Source organism: Garra rufa, chromosome 5 (assembly GCF_049309525.1).
Source record: "Garra rufa chromosome 5, GarRuf1.0, whole genome shotgun sequence".
NCBI classification, from domain to species: domain Eukaryota; kingdom Metazoa; phylum Chordata; class Actinopteri; order Cypriniformes; family Cyprinidae; genus Garra; species Garra rufa.
The window spans coordinates 9221533-9237597 of NC_133365.1; the positions used below are offsets into that span (position 1 = coordinate 9221533).

Here is a 16065-nt window from a genome sequence, read left to right on the forward strand (position 1 = left end):
TCCGTCCCGCAGCGCTGTGAGCGTCACCGCATCAGCTGCAGCTGCTCTACTCCGAGCGCCCGTTGCGTCACTTCCGCTGCCAAGCGGGCGCATTGTGGGGCATGTATGCTGAGAGCGTTGGGCGAAAACGATTAGATTTTTAGATATTTATATATTTTCAAGGACAGCATCAAAAGTCTAAGGTGCTACAGATGGAAGTATATCGCGGTGACATGGCAAACAATTATTTAAAATGTTGTTTTAGAAGGATGATAAAAGTGCGCGGCCGTATGTGGGGTTTAAGCACCTTGGAGAACGCCAATGCTGCTGTCGTATTTGCGATTCCTACTAAGGTGAAGACAGAGCTCATTAATATTTATAGACGTGTGTGTTTATTGGAGCGTTTAATCACGTGCTATACTAATATTCATGAGGCAAAACTTCATTGGTCAGCTCTCTGCTGCGCAGCCAATCAGTAGGGCGTACGTCGTTGTACGTAATTAATATTTATAAAACACACCTTTACCATAGTAGTATTCGTAATTCTGTTATGGAGCGGACCGTGATGGATGTTAAAGCCGTGTTTACTAATACAGTGAGGATGTTTTCTCAAACCAAGCTGGATTACAGCATTTCTTTGCTTGTTAATTGATGTGAACTAAACCTGATTTCCGTCTATAGACCGAGCACTGTGAACGGGATCATATAACAGAGCTGATCTTCTCCTGCATTGATCTGAGGTAGGCCAGCTGATGCTTCACATGTGCTTAAGGAATAAAGCTAAATCTGTCAGAACCACCTTTCTGAAATGTCCTCATAATTGAAATGTAAAATATAAATCAAGTATTTTTTAAATTGTAAAAATGCAGAAATTTTCTGTTAGGGTAAGGTGTTGTAGGGTTAGATTGTGGTGTTTATAACTAGCAAAACAATAGAAGTTCCTGGAATTAAATCTGATATGTCACCCTGGACCACACAACCAGTCATAAGGGTGAATAAATAAGCTTTTCATTAATGTATGGTTTGTTAGGATAGGACAATATTTGGTTGAGATACAGCTATTTGAAAATCTGTAATCTGAGGGTGCAAAATGCCTTTAAAGTTGTCTAAATGAAGTTCTTGGCAATGGATATTACTAATCAAAAATTATGTTTTGATATATTTGCGGTAAGAAAATTTACAAAATGTCTTCATGGAACATAATCTAAACTTAATATCTTAATGATTTTTGGCATAAAAGAAAAATTGATAAAGTTGACATATACAATGTATTGTTGGCTATTGCTACAAATATACCTATGCTACGCATGACTGGATTTGTGGTCCAGGATCACATTTAGTTAAGTAAACATGTATCTGTGTGTACCATTTTTTAGTAAAATGAGAAAACTTACATGAATTTACACAAACAAGTCTAGTTTTTTTTACTATTTTGTCACCAATTATCAAGTTCCGGGAGTGACTTACAATATTTCTAATTATGTTAATCAATACCCTGACAGACCTAATTATAACCGCTGGAAAGAGTGAATCAAAATACCCTGAGATTTTCTCATCATCTTCATTGACTTTTTCTTCAGGTTAAATGGTTACATCAGTGGATGGCAACAAGTAACTGTTTTTATTAGTGAGTCATTGAATTATTCACTCAACCATTTTATTCAAAAACACTGATTCATTCAGGAACCAAATAGTGATGGGAAGATCAAATAATTGTACTGACTCATCTTTGAGTCTCGTTCATCAAAATGAACAAATCTTTTTTCAAGTCATTTCGTTCATTTGGTTCAGCAGAATATAATTAAAATGTAAATGTTAATAGCCAAATTCCACAACACGCAACGTTTTGAATAAGACTGTTATTCCAATAAAACTATAACGCAACCAAGGCCAAATTATTAGAAACGTAAATGATTAATTCATTGTTTCAGGTTATGCAATTTTAATTTTAGTTTCCTTCAGCTGCCGATCGTTTTTCAAAATGCAAAGCCAGTTAATTAGAGTCAAAAAAGTAATACTTTTAAGAGTAATTCAGTTCTGTAACTGGTCAGCAATATAAACTGTTACCTAAAGACGTCACACCCACGGATAGTTGGCTGAACGTCTGATGCATATCACACACAAATTTGGAAACTTCAGGGGTTTCAAAGTTGTTATTGGATTGGTTGAAGTATACAGGATTTCCAGTAGTCGTGTGTATCACGTTCTTTAATGTTTCGCCTGGAAACAAAGATACTGTGATGCCAAGCCCCTTCATTTAAGAAGAGACCCGTCATGTTTACAACTGTGACGATGAGTTCTTATCAGGATCAACTAAATGCTGGTTTTATGTGAAATGTTAAAAGTTTGCGGCATAAAATATGTCCAAGAGATTTACACAGTGCTCTGTTATTGTGTGAGACATTTCCACACCCCTAAATATGACGTGGCACAACAAAACATGATTGGCTGCTTTACCTGTCAGTCATATGGCCTCTTGAGTGGGCCTTGGCCATTTAAAGCGGCCAAGGTTCCCCAGACCTTCTGCCATCAGTCTGAAGGTCTGGCTACGCGAGACTAACCAGGCAGTGAGCGTTTCCATAAACCTGATTTCAGACATGCATCTGAGGCATAATAATGTAAAAAAAAAAAAATAGAAAGAGCTTACTGATAACCAGGCAAATATTTCTTTTATGTTGCACAGCTGTGCATGCAGTTTTCATGAGCAAAATGCAATGCAAGGCCAGTTAATTAAACTAGTGAGGACAAAAAGATAATTAAAACTGTCAAAAAAAGAGTAACACAGTAATGTAACTGGTTAGCAATATAAACCGTTACATAAAATCTTGATGTTGCAAAAGAGTTCATGTCTATTTGTAAACAACTACCCATTTCTAAACCTTAATGATACAGCTGTTAGATGTTAAAAGTGTTGTGTTAGTTTGCACTTATTCTCTATCCACACACACACCCTTGTGCACGTCTAAATATATCTGACACTGTTTTCACAGCCTACTTTGAGTCTACATCTGAAGCTCACATAAGTTTCTTATCCTGCTGTATACGATTAAACCGCACAATGCCTTTGAACCCAAATCGCTCCAGAATGAAGGACCGCAGCGGCAACAGCAGCGTTCTGGGTCGGCCCGAGTTTCTGTCCCTGAATGTCCCACTGCGAAACAACAGATCATGGAAAAGATCCAGCCAGTCCAAAACCCATCAGAACCAGCAGAATGAGAACCCGCCAGAGCCAGGCGAGAACGTGAAGGAGCGCAGAGAGGCGACGAGGCTGCCGGATGAAGACTGCATGCTGCTCAACCCATCCTTCAGAGGCATCGCCATCAACTCACTGCTGGCCATCGACATCTGTCTGTCCAAGCGTCTGGGCGTGTGTGTCCACACCACATCCTCATGGGGCAGCATGCGCTCTGCGGTCACACTGCTGGCTTTGACGGGTCACGGCATTACGTGGATCTGTGGGACTCTGGTGTGTCTCACTCAGAGTAGCACACTGGCTGGACAAGAGGTCCTGATTAACCTGCTGATAGGTGAGATGCTCCACCAGTCTTGTTTTAGAACTTAGATATTATTACACAGCCTAATATCATTTAAAGGGATGGTTCGGAGTAGAATTGACTTCATTGCTATGCACTCCGAAGCCCATCTAAATACCCCATCCGAAGTTTTTTTTTACCTTAGTCAAACATTTATGGAGATATTAGAGTTTTTCGAATTGCTTGTTACAGGAGTGAATGGTACATGTGATGTATCTCGTAAATTGCACCACTAAACGTGCAAGTAATCTTACCAAACTTGTACAGTAGTGTAAATAGGTTATGTACTCACAAAACTCTGCATCATAACATTTGTAAGTCCACCATGAGTGTTTTAAAAACACGTTTTACCTGAGAACTACTAGTTTCAAAAACTATAAGTCGACGTCACTTCCCTGGTTTGAAAAAAGCACGTAAAAGTCCTCCTACTACATCTGTGTGCATGTCAACTTGTAGGAGGACTTTTACGTGCTTTTTTCAAACCAGGGAAGTGACGTCGACGTGTCGCCATTTGTAGTTTTTGAGACTAGTAGGGATCGGGTAAAACGTGTTTTTAAAACACTCATGGTGGACTTACAAATGTTCTGATGCAGCGTTTTGTGAGTACATAACCTATTTACACTACTGTACAAGTTTGGTAAGATTACTTGCACGTTTAGTGGTGCAATTTACGAGATACATCACATGTACCATTCACTCCTGTAACAAGCAATTCGAAAAACTCTAATATCTCCATAAATGTTTGACTAAGGTAAAAAAAAAAATTTCGGATGGGGTATTTACATGGGCTTCGGAGTGCATAGCAATGAAGTCAATTCTACTCCGAACCATCCCTTTAATTTGATAATGTTGAATGATAAAATATTATTTGAATAAACTTAAATGTTTTTTCATATCAGCAGTCAACTGTCAAAAATGGTTTTAATACAAAAAAAAAGTATTCAGTATTCTGCAAAGCAAAAAAAAAAAAAAACTTAATTAAGCAAAGCAATTCAAATTTTTACAAAATCTCAAACTTTCTACGGCTGTTTAAGCAGAAAACTTGGCATTTTATTTCACCGTCTATAACTCTCAAATCAGGACCAGGCTTCAAATAATATCATACTTGTGAAAATGGGCTCAGAATTGATCAAATAGTTGTAATCTGGCTCAGATTCAGACAGGAATCATGTGTTATGGTGTTCTTCTGCTGATTAAGGCAAAATGCAAGACTTATTCACCGCACAAATAATTCCCGTAAGCAAAAATGAAGAAACAATTATTGGACTTGAGCAAATATGATTCAGGGCAGTGTTATAGTTTTTATTAATATTTGAATTAGTCATTTTTAGCACAGTGCTACCCTGTTGTAATTGTTAGAATGGCTAAGATATCCACATAAAGCCGTAAATCGCAGAGACTTGAAACTTGGAGGGATGGTAGTACTCACACCACCTATAACTTCACCAATGCTCGCAGCAGTCAGCCTGATGGGGGCGCTACAGTGATCAAAAGTACGAAATCGCTCATAACTCCTAAACCGTCTTATATTGTTGGAATCCTCGCCTCTTGCCGCTTCGAAAGGAGCCTGGCGAAATTTTCAGGGATTTTAGTTTTTTTGAAAAAAACTAGTCCTAGGTTTTTCGCCCGATCCGAACCAAACCAGTGCAGAAAGATTCTCTGAAGAGTGAATATCAAGAGTTATTAAAAAGAAGTTTAACTTTCATCGCAAAGAGGTGCCTAAAAGTTTGAAAGGGGCAGTGCTACTTTTAGTAAAAAGCCTATTACTCCTGAAAGAAATTATATATCTGCGCCAAACTCAGAACACTTATGTAAGAGCTCAATCTGAGGTAAAAATCACGGAGCTTGGCCACTTGGTGCTGCTATAAGAGAAGGAAAAACATAAAAGTGGCTATAACTACTTAACCATTTGTCCTATTAACATGCACGGTCTTGGTCCAAAGTGCCACAAGTGTCTATAACAGGGGTTTTCAACTCTGGCCCTCGAGGTCCACTTTCCTGATCAAACTCACCTGCCTGTAACTTTCTAGTGATCCTGAAGACCTTGATTAGCTTGTTCAGCTGTGTTTGATTAGGGTTGAAGCTAAACTCTGCAGGAAAGTGGACCTTGAGGGCCAGAGTTGAGAAACCCAGGTCTATAAGAACACTGCCTATCTCAAAAAAACATCGGCACCCATTGGCCGGAAAAAAAATTCGATCTGGAAGAAAAAAACACTGGAGTGCAATTTTTTGGACTCTCTAGGTCAATAATTATCAAAAAAAATATGCTGAAAATTACTAGAGATGCACCGATCTGGATTTTGGGGGCCGATCACCGATCACCGATCACCAAAAGCAGTATCTGCCGATCCCGATATTACCGATCACAGCGTCAAATCCATAAATTCTTCAATATTGTTGTCTCATGTACAAACATTGACATTGTATTATTAGTATAAAAAGTAGGAAATGAGAAAGTATCATGAATTGACCAGTTTTATTGCAGGCTGAGGCAAATTTCAATATTGAACACTCTCAAGACTCTCATAGACAACTTGGACTCAGCTTACATAGAGTAAGTGTTGCTTACTATCTTAAACTGTCTTTTGGCAGTAATTATGTACAACACAACATTTCACTCTTTTAGAGCTGACACAATTTGTAAACTATGAACCTTAGTTTTTCTGTGGAAAAAGTTAAATCTAATAAAAGAGTTAAATCTTAAAATAAAAAAATGATTATGTGCAAAACACACATGTGCACCATAATAAACATTTAACTCTCAGGAGGCTCTTTCTTAAAATCACAATTTAGAGTTTAGCAACAAGCTTTTTGTGGAAAAATAAAATAAATATGCCATACATATGCATATACACATACATATACATATACAGGGTGCAATTTGTGAAAAAAAACAGAGGGGGGGATGCTTTTAGAAACTTTTTTTTCTCTCTCCATAGGGAGAGGTTGACCAAACTGTTACTGTAATCTGTTAACAACGCGCATTATACCCGTCTTTTTAGGCAAGAACCAGATAATGAGTGTCAGGTCATGAATTTTTTTTAATATGACAGAAGCTGTATTATGTGATCACAATTTAATAAAAACATTGTATTAATAGTAATGGTTTAATTTCAAACAACGAATACATTTTATAGAGAAGGTGAGCAAAGTATCAACGGAGCTTTTTGGAAACTCAGAATCAGTAAACCACTGCGTCGCAAAAAGATTCACTGTTTTGAAGCGCTCCAATCGGATCGCGAATCATTTGATTCAGTACGTTCAACTTCAAAGCGCGTATGGCGAATCATTTGATTTAGACGACTTTAAAGCGCGTATTGCAAATAATTTGATTTAGATCGGGACGTAGGAGCGGCTTCGCGGGACGTTTTATCCCCACCGTGGATAAAAATAATTCAGCAGAGGCAGGGATGCATAGACCAGAGGGGAGGAAATCCCCTCACCGGCGACGTCATCTTCAGTGTTAATGCGTTGTAGAGACAAAGAGTACTTCTATACTCTTTGGTAGAGACAGCCACGCCCATTGGGAGACCCTAGTCTGAGAAGTGGGAATGCGTGCTCTGGCGGCTGTTTGTTGTTGTAAACGTCATCTGATCGGCCTGCTCTGATCTATTTTGAGAACTCCGATCAAAACCGATAGCGCCCCTATCGGTCGATTGCGATCGGATGCCGATCGATCGGTGCATCTCTAAAAATTACCCATTGGGGTTGTTTATAAAGGGTAGACAAGCCCCGTTATAATATACCCAAAAGCCTATAAAGTCTAAGCGAAAACTCAAAACATCACGAATCCTGGTGAGCACATGCGACAGGTGATTTAGGGAGTGAGTTTTAGGGAGATCGGACCACATCTGGCACTATAAACATTAAAAACATAATAGATCTATGGTAAATTACCTGGATTTGCCAAAAATGCTTTTTTAATTATTGATTTTCATGGGTACAGACTTGCTAAATAATATGTAATGTGTTTTTCCTTATGTACTTAAATGCCTTAAGTGCTTGAACCACGGTAATCGCTGCTTGCTATTTTATTTTAGTACCTCAAGTTAAACTAAATGAAAATGAGAAATGATGCCTTGGATAATAAATGAAGTATCTGTAAGATTTTACTTTAATTCAGTTAACATTTATTTCAAGTAACAAAAACCTTTTTAGTTTACTATAGTTTTCTTTTAACTGTAATGTTTTAGATGAAAGTTTTAGTTGGGTTATTACAAATTCTAATTTTAAGGGTTTTTATGCAATTTAGTTAAATTACAAATTACATTTGTACTAAATTACATGAACTAAATTACACCTTACACCGAACGACATGAAGTATTTGAGATTTATAGTTTGATTTAATATTAAGAACTATTCTGTTTTTTGAACTCAGATGGAATAAGACTCAAATGCTCGCTCGACTCCTCTCTATCATTTCTCTTTCAGCACTGATTATTGATGTCCTGACTGTGGCCGGGGTTCAGAAACTAGTCCGGCGCAAAGGACCATGGGACATAAGTCCAGGTTTCCTGGACTGTGTGGCTCTGGACACATACTCGTTCCCAGCCGCTCACGCCAGCAGAGCAGCAATGGTGTCCAAGTTCCTCCTGTCCCATTTGGTGCTGGCCGTCCCACTGCGGGTCCTGCTGGTGCTGTGGGCTGTTCTAGTGGGCCTATCGCGCGTTCTGCTGGGCCAACACCATCTGACAGACATGGTGTGCGGCTTCGCTCTGGGCTTCCTTCACTTCAGTCTGATGGAGACGGTGTGGCTGTCATCTGGAGCCTGTCAAACGCTCATCTCCATCGGGACTTTCAGCTGGTCCTCCGTCCATTAGACTATGAATGTGCAGAAGACGTATGTCAAATGCATAATCCAGTATTTGTAGGATTAAACACATATTGCACCTCAGTCTTTTAGATCAGCGGTTCCCAATTCCAGTCCTCGCGACCCACCGCTCTGCACATTTTGTGTTTCACGCATCGCTTCCGACGTTTGTTCTATTCCAATGTTACTGCCCTTCGAAGTGGACATCACAGGATATTCCGCCATTATTCAGTAGTTCGAAGCGAGCGTACGTGCTCCATTTGAAGGTCATTAAAGCGTGCGAGACGTAAATTTAAAATGCATTTATTTATAGATGCACTTATGTCACACTTCTCTTGTAAGTTTCATCCGTGTGTGAAGACGCTGCATGCGGTGGCGTAGCACAAATATGTGAATGAATGTTTCGAAGTATAGTAAACAGATTTCCCCCGCTTAGGGGGAATGAACACTTTGCAGGGACCATGTCAATCGGATCGCAGTTTCTGCACGGACCTCACTTCTAATGAGCTGGTTATCTGAATCAGGTGTGTTAACTAAGAGAGACATGCAAAATGTGCAGAGCGGTGGGGCGCGAGGACTGGAATTGGGAACCGCTGTTTTAGATACACAATGCAAAAGGACAAATGCAGCCTGCTCCAGTTGCATTATCAGGTCTGTTAGGGTCTCAACTGCTGTGATTTCACTCACTCTCTAGTGTTTACATGACACTTAAATCATGATTTTGTGGTATTTTCAAAATGCATGCAAAGGCTCTGGAATTTCACTGCACAGTTGAGTATCAGCTCTTTTCTGTCTCATTTTCACTTCTTAATTCTGCAGAACTGAGACGTCTTATAGAGGAAGTTGCTGAGAAAGGAAGTAATAGTTAAAAATGATTTTGTTCTGGTAAACAACTGACATTTTTAGGATGTCGTCAATGTTTATTGACGTTTATTAGGTTAACTGCCGCACCTGTGCAACTGTAAATGAAACAAAGAGGACTGAGATTGATTATAGGAACATCCAAAGTGAATAGAAACATTGCATTTCTTTTTTCTTTTGACATTTAATTTGTGTGTAAAGCACAATCGTGTCAAATTTGATCAGGATTTACAAACAATTTCTGTTTGTTTCAGGATGATTTCTGACTGGTTTTCTTTGTATGCATGAATTAAGTTTGATGTTTTGAATCAATTTTTTTGTGATACTTATCTAAGTACTGTAATGACTCGAGCAATCTGTTGCCTTTGTATTTGTCATAAAATGAACTGAGAAATGGTTCTGTACTGTACATATTTGTACTTTAAAATAATAATAAATGACTGTTACATGACACTGGTGAAATCATCCACGCTCTTGCACTTAGATCAAATGTGTGCATATGTGTATATAATAATCCATAATGATGCTTCCTTCAGTGAAAAAGCACCAGTATAGATATGTGCACAGATCAAGCACTGTTTACCAGCCATATGTGGGTGGATTTTGATGCAAGAGGACAACAGTAGATGTCTTTTTCACTGGAGGAAGCGTTATTATGCATTATAGATTTTTGACTTTTGATTTCATGACGTTCACACAATTACTTGTGGATTATTTTGATGTTTTTATCAGCTGTTTGGACTCTGATTCCGACGGCACCCATTCACTGCAGATGATTCATTGGTAAGCAAGTGACGCAATGCTAAATTTCTCTAAATCTGATGAAGAAACAAACTCATCTATATTTTGGATGATCTGAGGATGAAGTTTTCATCTTTGGCTATTAATAAACTATTCATTTAAGTGTCCTGTTACTTCATGTGGCCACTGTTTCCCCACTAATCACTATGATATAGTTTAGTAATACAACTGAAGTATTTTTGTAAATGTTGCTGACCTGTGGTTTGTACAGACCAGCCTTATTCCTCCGGAGATGACACAGATGAAGTTTCTGTTAGATTAGAGTATCAGTGAAGGACAGATGATTCTGCAACACTCTTGAGCTTTAATCTCTCCTGCCATCTGTGTCACGGATGGAGACGCCTACGAGAAAGTTTGCACCATACAGTGACGTCACTCACGCCTCACATTATCATTTTCCCACAAGTCCTCACTCTGAGAGGTTTTAACATTAGTAAATAGAGTAGAATACATTTGAAAGAAGCAGTGGTTTATAATATATAAAACAAAGAAACAGAAGTGCACTTAATTGTATTCAGTGTGCATTTGTAGTGCACTTACAGATTGCATATTATATTAATGAAACAAATGTGTTCTTAAAGACACTTGCATGACTTTTAAGTACACAAAACAAAAGTTTTACTTTAAAGTACTTTTTAAATCATTAGTTTTAGTGATTTACAGTAGCCTACATTTGTTTTGATATGTTGACTAACATACTAAAGCACATGTAAAGTAACCCTGTTATTCAATATTACATTTAAAATGCATATATGTTAATTGTTTTAGGTACTAAATTGCAACTTCATCATTATGAAAGTGTAATTACAAGTATATTTAAATACACATAACAGAACTGACACTACAGTAATAATAATAGTAATAATAAATGGTTGTCAGTACACTTTAACCATATTTCAAAGACAACAAAACAGTTAAATTGGTCATTCCTGGGACAACATTTCAACTTGGAATATACTTTTTTTTTTTTAACTACATGATTCATTTTCTAAATACCCCAGATAATTAGGGTAGTCAAACCTCCAAAAAATATATATATATTTTACCACCTCAGGCATTAATGACCTTTTATTATTTTCATTTTTTTTCAGATTGAGACACCTTTTTTAAACCCCGTAATGGACAAAATGGGATTGAAAGGATTTTACACAGAACTTGTTAAAAAAGAAACATCTACTTAGTGATCATGTGTCTCTTTTAATATTTTAATGATGACAAATGTAACATGTATCATATTTTTACAGGGCTGATGAACATCTCTTTATATTTAAAAAAATAATAATAATAATTTAGAACTTTAACTAAAACCACATTTTTTTTTTTTTTTGCTTTAGTTCTTAAAATGTCAGATAGTAACCAGCAAGAATTGCTTTCATTCTTAATTTTCTTTTCCTGTATTTTTCCAAAAGTATTAATATGACAATGTGTGACGGGGTTGAAATCTGTAGCACATTTAAAGGAATACATTGCCTTCCATTTACATTTTTGGTTTTGTTTCTCTCTCATATTGTCCCCTTATTTCTGAGTCAACATATCTGCATTCCCAACACTGTCTTTCTGCTGCAAATGCGGATGCAATTTCTGACATAACATGCTTGTCAAAATTAAAGTGGACATATTACACCAAAAAAATTATAACAAAAATGAGTGGTCATGATTTTGGTAAGTATATATTTGCTAAAACCATTAAAATTATTAAGCAATAAAACAAGTACATTAGGGCTGCAACGATTCGTCGACGTTGTCGACAAAAATCGATAATAGAAATAGTCGACAATGACTACGTTTACATGGGCAAGAATAATGCGATTATTTCCAATAATCAGAGTAAGGACTTAATCGCATTATGATGTTTACATGTCAAGAGCAAAGTTCTTCACTCCGGTTTACATGGAATTTCCATTATTCCTATTATTCCTATTGTCCGTCAATGAATTGCATTATGTTCATATCGCGCAAAGTCCAGTTTCCTAAGCTCCCTAAAAGTGTGTCGCCTTTTTCGCCATCGTCGTTTCTAATCTACAGACAGGCGCCAGAATATTTTCTCTAACTGGGCTAACGGGGGGCTAGTACAATATGTGGGGGTGCTAAGAAAATAATCGATATTCGTGTAAATATCGTAAAAGTTACTTAATGAAGAAATTGTGTCTTTTTTCTTTTTAAAGAAAAGCAGCTCTGGTAGCCTACACACCATATTTAACAGAAGTAGCCTATAATTTAAATTTTATTTAAAACGGCATTTTAAATTATATTTAAAACTGACACGAACGAAAAAAAATAGACACAAACTTAAAACAAGCCCTGCATTCCAGCCCGAGCCCGACGGGCAGCAGTGAGCGCGCCTTCAGCGCATTTTTTTTAGGAGTTCCACAAATCCGCAATCAAGGCTAACGCATTTGCCTCACGATTGCCTAAAGATTCCTGTTCCTGAAGAAGAGAGCCCATTCCATTTTTTTTAATAGAAAAAGCACATCAATTTGTTGGTATTGTTTGTGAGGGCACGCAAATATACATAAATCCTTAACAGTTACGAATAATAGCTATTACTCTTACCTTTACGTGTAAAAAAGTCAGCGTATTTTAAGATGTTTGCAATGCAAGTGATTACACTTGCTACTTCATGTCCAGTAAAGCGAGCGTTTAGCCTTCACTCTCCGCACAGACGATAGAATATGAGTCTAATAACAGCGCACATACAGGTTAAACGTTTAAAACTAACATTTGATATGCTTGAACTCTTTAATATCTATAGATTTTATTTTAGGCAAGTCGTGATGATTTAAGAAAGCTAAATTGATCAAGCATATGAACTCACCATCTGCCGCTGGTCGCTTCTTAAAAAAAAAAAAAAAAAACTTAGCCTATATTTAACGGGAAAAAATGCTTTAAACTTTTTTCTAAATTAACTTAAAAAAAAACTGAAACGAAATATAATTACATTGTCATTTGGCCTATATACAAAACTGAACTATTTTAATAGCTAAAAAAAAATGTTTTGGGAGAAGTGGCCAAAAAGACGATCTTGGGTCGGAGTCTGGCCAGTCTATTACCAAGAATTCTGCCAAGAGCTGGGCTAGATTTTAGGCCTATTCAGGGCTCTATACACAAAGCAACGAAAAAACCTGTTACATGCAAAAGGAAAGACTTCAAAGCTGGACAGCACCATGCGCTCCGTGAGACTGGGTTGTGCGCTCAACATTAACACAATTCATATGAATGCGTAATTCAACTGTGTATACCTTACACTTATATTAAAAATTAAATGAACGGCACGTCTCAATCTTAGTGATGATGTAATGGATTAAATGTAGCCTAATGGACGAAACTGCGCTCACATGACGCGTGTGTAAGGATATTGTGACAAACAGCACGAGACAGCAGTACTCCTCTATCTCAGCTGGTTGGGGGGCTAAATCGAGATATTAAAAATTCTAATGGGGCTATAGCCCCCTAGCCCCTTTGTAGAGCAGTCCCTGTCTGCAAGTGCGTGGCACGTCATTCGTGTAAGTCACGAGCGCATGCGCACTCTGGTCAAAGCGGCAATACTGCGATTAAGGTGTTTACATGCCGGTATACTTCGATTAAAATCGGCGTGCGCCACCTATGTTAATACGATTATGCTTGCTGCGATTATGAGCTTAATCGCATTATTATAATCGAAGTATTGCGTTTACATGAGGAAAAGTTTAATCGCAATATTGCCAAAATCTCATTATAATCGCATTAAGAGGGTCCATGTAAACGCACTCAATGAATTTCATTGTCGATGTTGTCGCCAGACAACCGAGTGAGGCATCTTTCTGCCGAGAGTCGCACATACGCAGCTTCTATGCTGAGCGATAACATACAGATATGGCGGCGTCCAACGCAGCAGCTGCGCGTACCAAAACACGCCCGTTTCACACATACTCCGTCTGCAGTGCGTTTTTTTTCCCACACCCATGTTAACGGATTAGAACGTTCACAATGTACGGACTGCAAATGCGTTCTGTGTGAAAGCAAAACGAGTCTGTGCTTCTTCTGCACCGCATACGTAACGCACACGGACTGTAGACGCACTGCAGACTGAGTATGTATGAAACAGGCGTAAAGTTTGGGAGCATTTTAGCCTGCTACGGCGAATTAAAATATTACCTGCATGGTTTGTAAAGCAGTCCTTGTGCATCACGGCAGCACCTCTGTGATGCACGAACATTTAAAGAGAAAGCACGTCGGACAGTTGAATGAAACGGAGTTTGGCTGGCCTCGGTAAGATTTAAATAACATGGAAGTCAATACGTTTTGTTTTGTATATACATTTTTGTTTACTGTTTTATTGCTGCTGATGGTTTACAGGAAGAAAATGTTTACTTGATTTTAATTTATTTTTTCTTATAAAACAAATGTGCCTGTCCATTAAAAAAATTATATTGTTTCTTAATTTATGCATTTATGTCTGTACTGACCGAGCACTGTGCCTAATTGGTTTTAGACAGGGCATTTTTATTTACTTTTAGTATGAATTGGCCTATCAGCAGCAAAATATGCATTTTTCATTGAAGTACCCCCTTCTTTCTTGTGTTTACTATAATTTTCCACATAATTAAAGCAATCTCATGCTAAATTTGAGAAAAATTGAATAATTATCCGATTAGTCGACTAATCGTTTCAATAGTCGGTGACTAGTCGACTATTAAAATAGTCGTTAGTTGCAGCCCTAAAGTACATTGTATATACTTATGAATTAAAATAAAATGTTGAAAAATAATCATTTTCCATCTTAATTGTATGTAATGGGGTTGAGTTGTTAAGTACCCTCCTTGACTATAATATGCTTCACAAATATGCATAAAAAGTATGATACTACTAACTATTTTCTGCACCACCATTGAAGAGACCTGAATGATGTACTTTCTGGTAAATAATGTCACATAAGGGCAAAGTCTAAATTATTATGGGCGTAGAATGGTTAGTGTGACAGGGTTGTGTTCAGACTGATGGGCGTAACTTTACGTTTTTTGTAAAATAGCTCGCAGATTTTAGAAAAATATTCTTCACAAGAAAGGAATACAAATCAATGCTCACAGAGACTATATGCACATTTTGTTAATAATTTTCTAAGTACAACTCAGTGAAGAGCCTCAAAGACATGATAAAATGCTTGGTTTAAGACCGATATAACACATTATTTTATGCAAAAATTAAAAAAAAAATTAAATGCAATAATTATTTTGATTATAATTAGCATACCAACGTATTGTGAAAAGCTTCCAACAATTAATTTTGGTGAACCACCACTTTAGAAACTCTGGGGACTTTAATATTACCGAATCCCAGGAATGACCCAAATATATTCTTTTAACATATTTTTTTGTGACAAGTAGGCTACTCTTGTTAAACGATTTCATTTTTAAAACAAAAATGTACAGATAATGTACTCACCCCCTTGTCATCCAAGATGTTCTTGTCTTTCTTCAGTCGTAAAGAAATTATGTTTATTGAGAAAAAACATTTCCAGATTTCTCTCCATATAGTGAACTTCTATGGTGCCCCTGAGCTCGAAGTTCCAAAATGCAGTTTAAATGCAGCTTCAAATGACTCTAAACGATTACAGCCGAGAAAGAATGGTCTTATCTAGTGAAACAATCGGTTATTTTCGAAACAAACTGAGAATTTATATACTTTTTAGCCTCAAATGCTCATCTTGTCGCGTCTTTGCGTTACGCATGCGTAGTCCATACAGTTAGGGAATGTCGAAAAACTCCCATCCCGTTTTCTTCTTCAATTTCAAAATCATCAGTCTTTTACTTTTTTTTGTAAAGGGCGTTTGATCGTTTCTTTGTATGTTAACTTTGTAAACACTGGGTCGGTACTTCTGCAGCGATGTAGGACTATTTTGAAGTTGGGGAAGAAAACGAGATGAGAGTTTTTGACATACCCTTACCGTCTTGAACCGGAAAAAACAAGTGTTCACGCAGACAAAGACAATACAAGCGTTAAAAAAAAGTATACAGTTTGTTTAGATTAGAAAATGACCAATCGTTTCACTAGATAAGATCCTTATTCCTTGGCTAGGATCGTTTAGAGCCCTTTGAAGCTGCG

General features: G+C 37.4%; 1 protein-coding gene across 4 annotated transcripts; it reads left to right on the forward strand.

Moving 5' to 3' along the window:
* Nucleotides 1–534: 534 nt before the first annotated feature.
* LOC141335029 (inactive phospholipid phosphatase 7) lies at nt 535–9931 on the forward strand. 4 transcript variants are annotated; one of them, XM_073840298.1, is made up of 4 exons: nt 535–574; nt 661–719; nt 2970–3506; nt 7944–9931. In XM_073840298.1, exons 3-4 carry the CDS (start codon nt 3038–3040, stop codon nt 8330–8332), a joined length of 858 nt encoding a protein of 285 aa, XP_073696399.1. In that variant the 5' UTR covers nt 535–574; nt 661–719; nt 2970–3037; the 3' UTR covers nt 8333–9931. The 4 variants fall into 4 exon arrangements, with proteins under 4 accessions (XP_073696399.1, XP_073696397.1, XP_073696400.1 ...); XM_073840295.1 differs by having other exon boundaries at nt 542–574; nt 3064–3506; XM_073840296.1 differs by having other exon boundaries at nt 541–719.
* The last annotated feature ends 6134 nt before the right edge of the window (nt 9932–16065 follow it).

Excerpts from the sequence above, each read along its gene's own strand:
- LOC141335029 (XM_073840295.1), top strand. The coding sequence starts at position 545 with ATGGATGTTAAAGCCGTGTTTACTAATACA. Across the intron at positions 575-660 it reads AAGCCGTGTTTACTAATACA|ACCGAGCACTGTGAACGGGA; the intron begins GTGAGGATGTTT and ends TTCCGTCTATAG. Across the intron at positions 720-3,063 it reads TTCTCCTGCATTGATCTGAG|AATGAAGGACCGCAGCGGCA; the intron begins GTAGGCCAGCTG and ends AAATCGCTCCAG.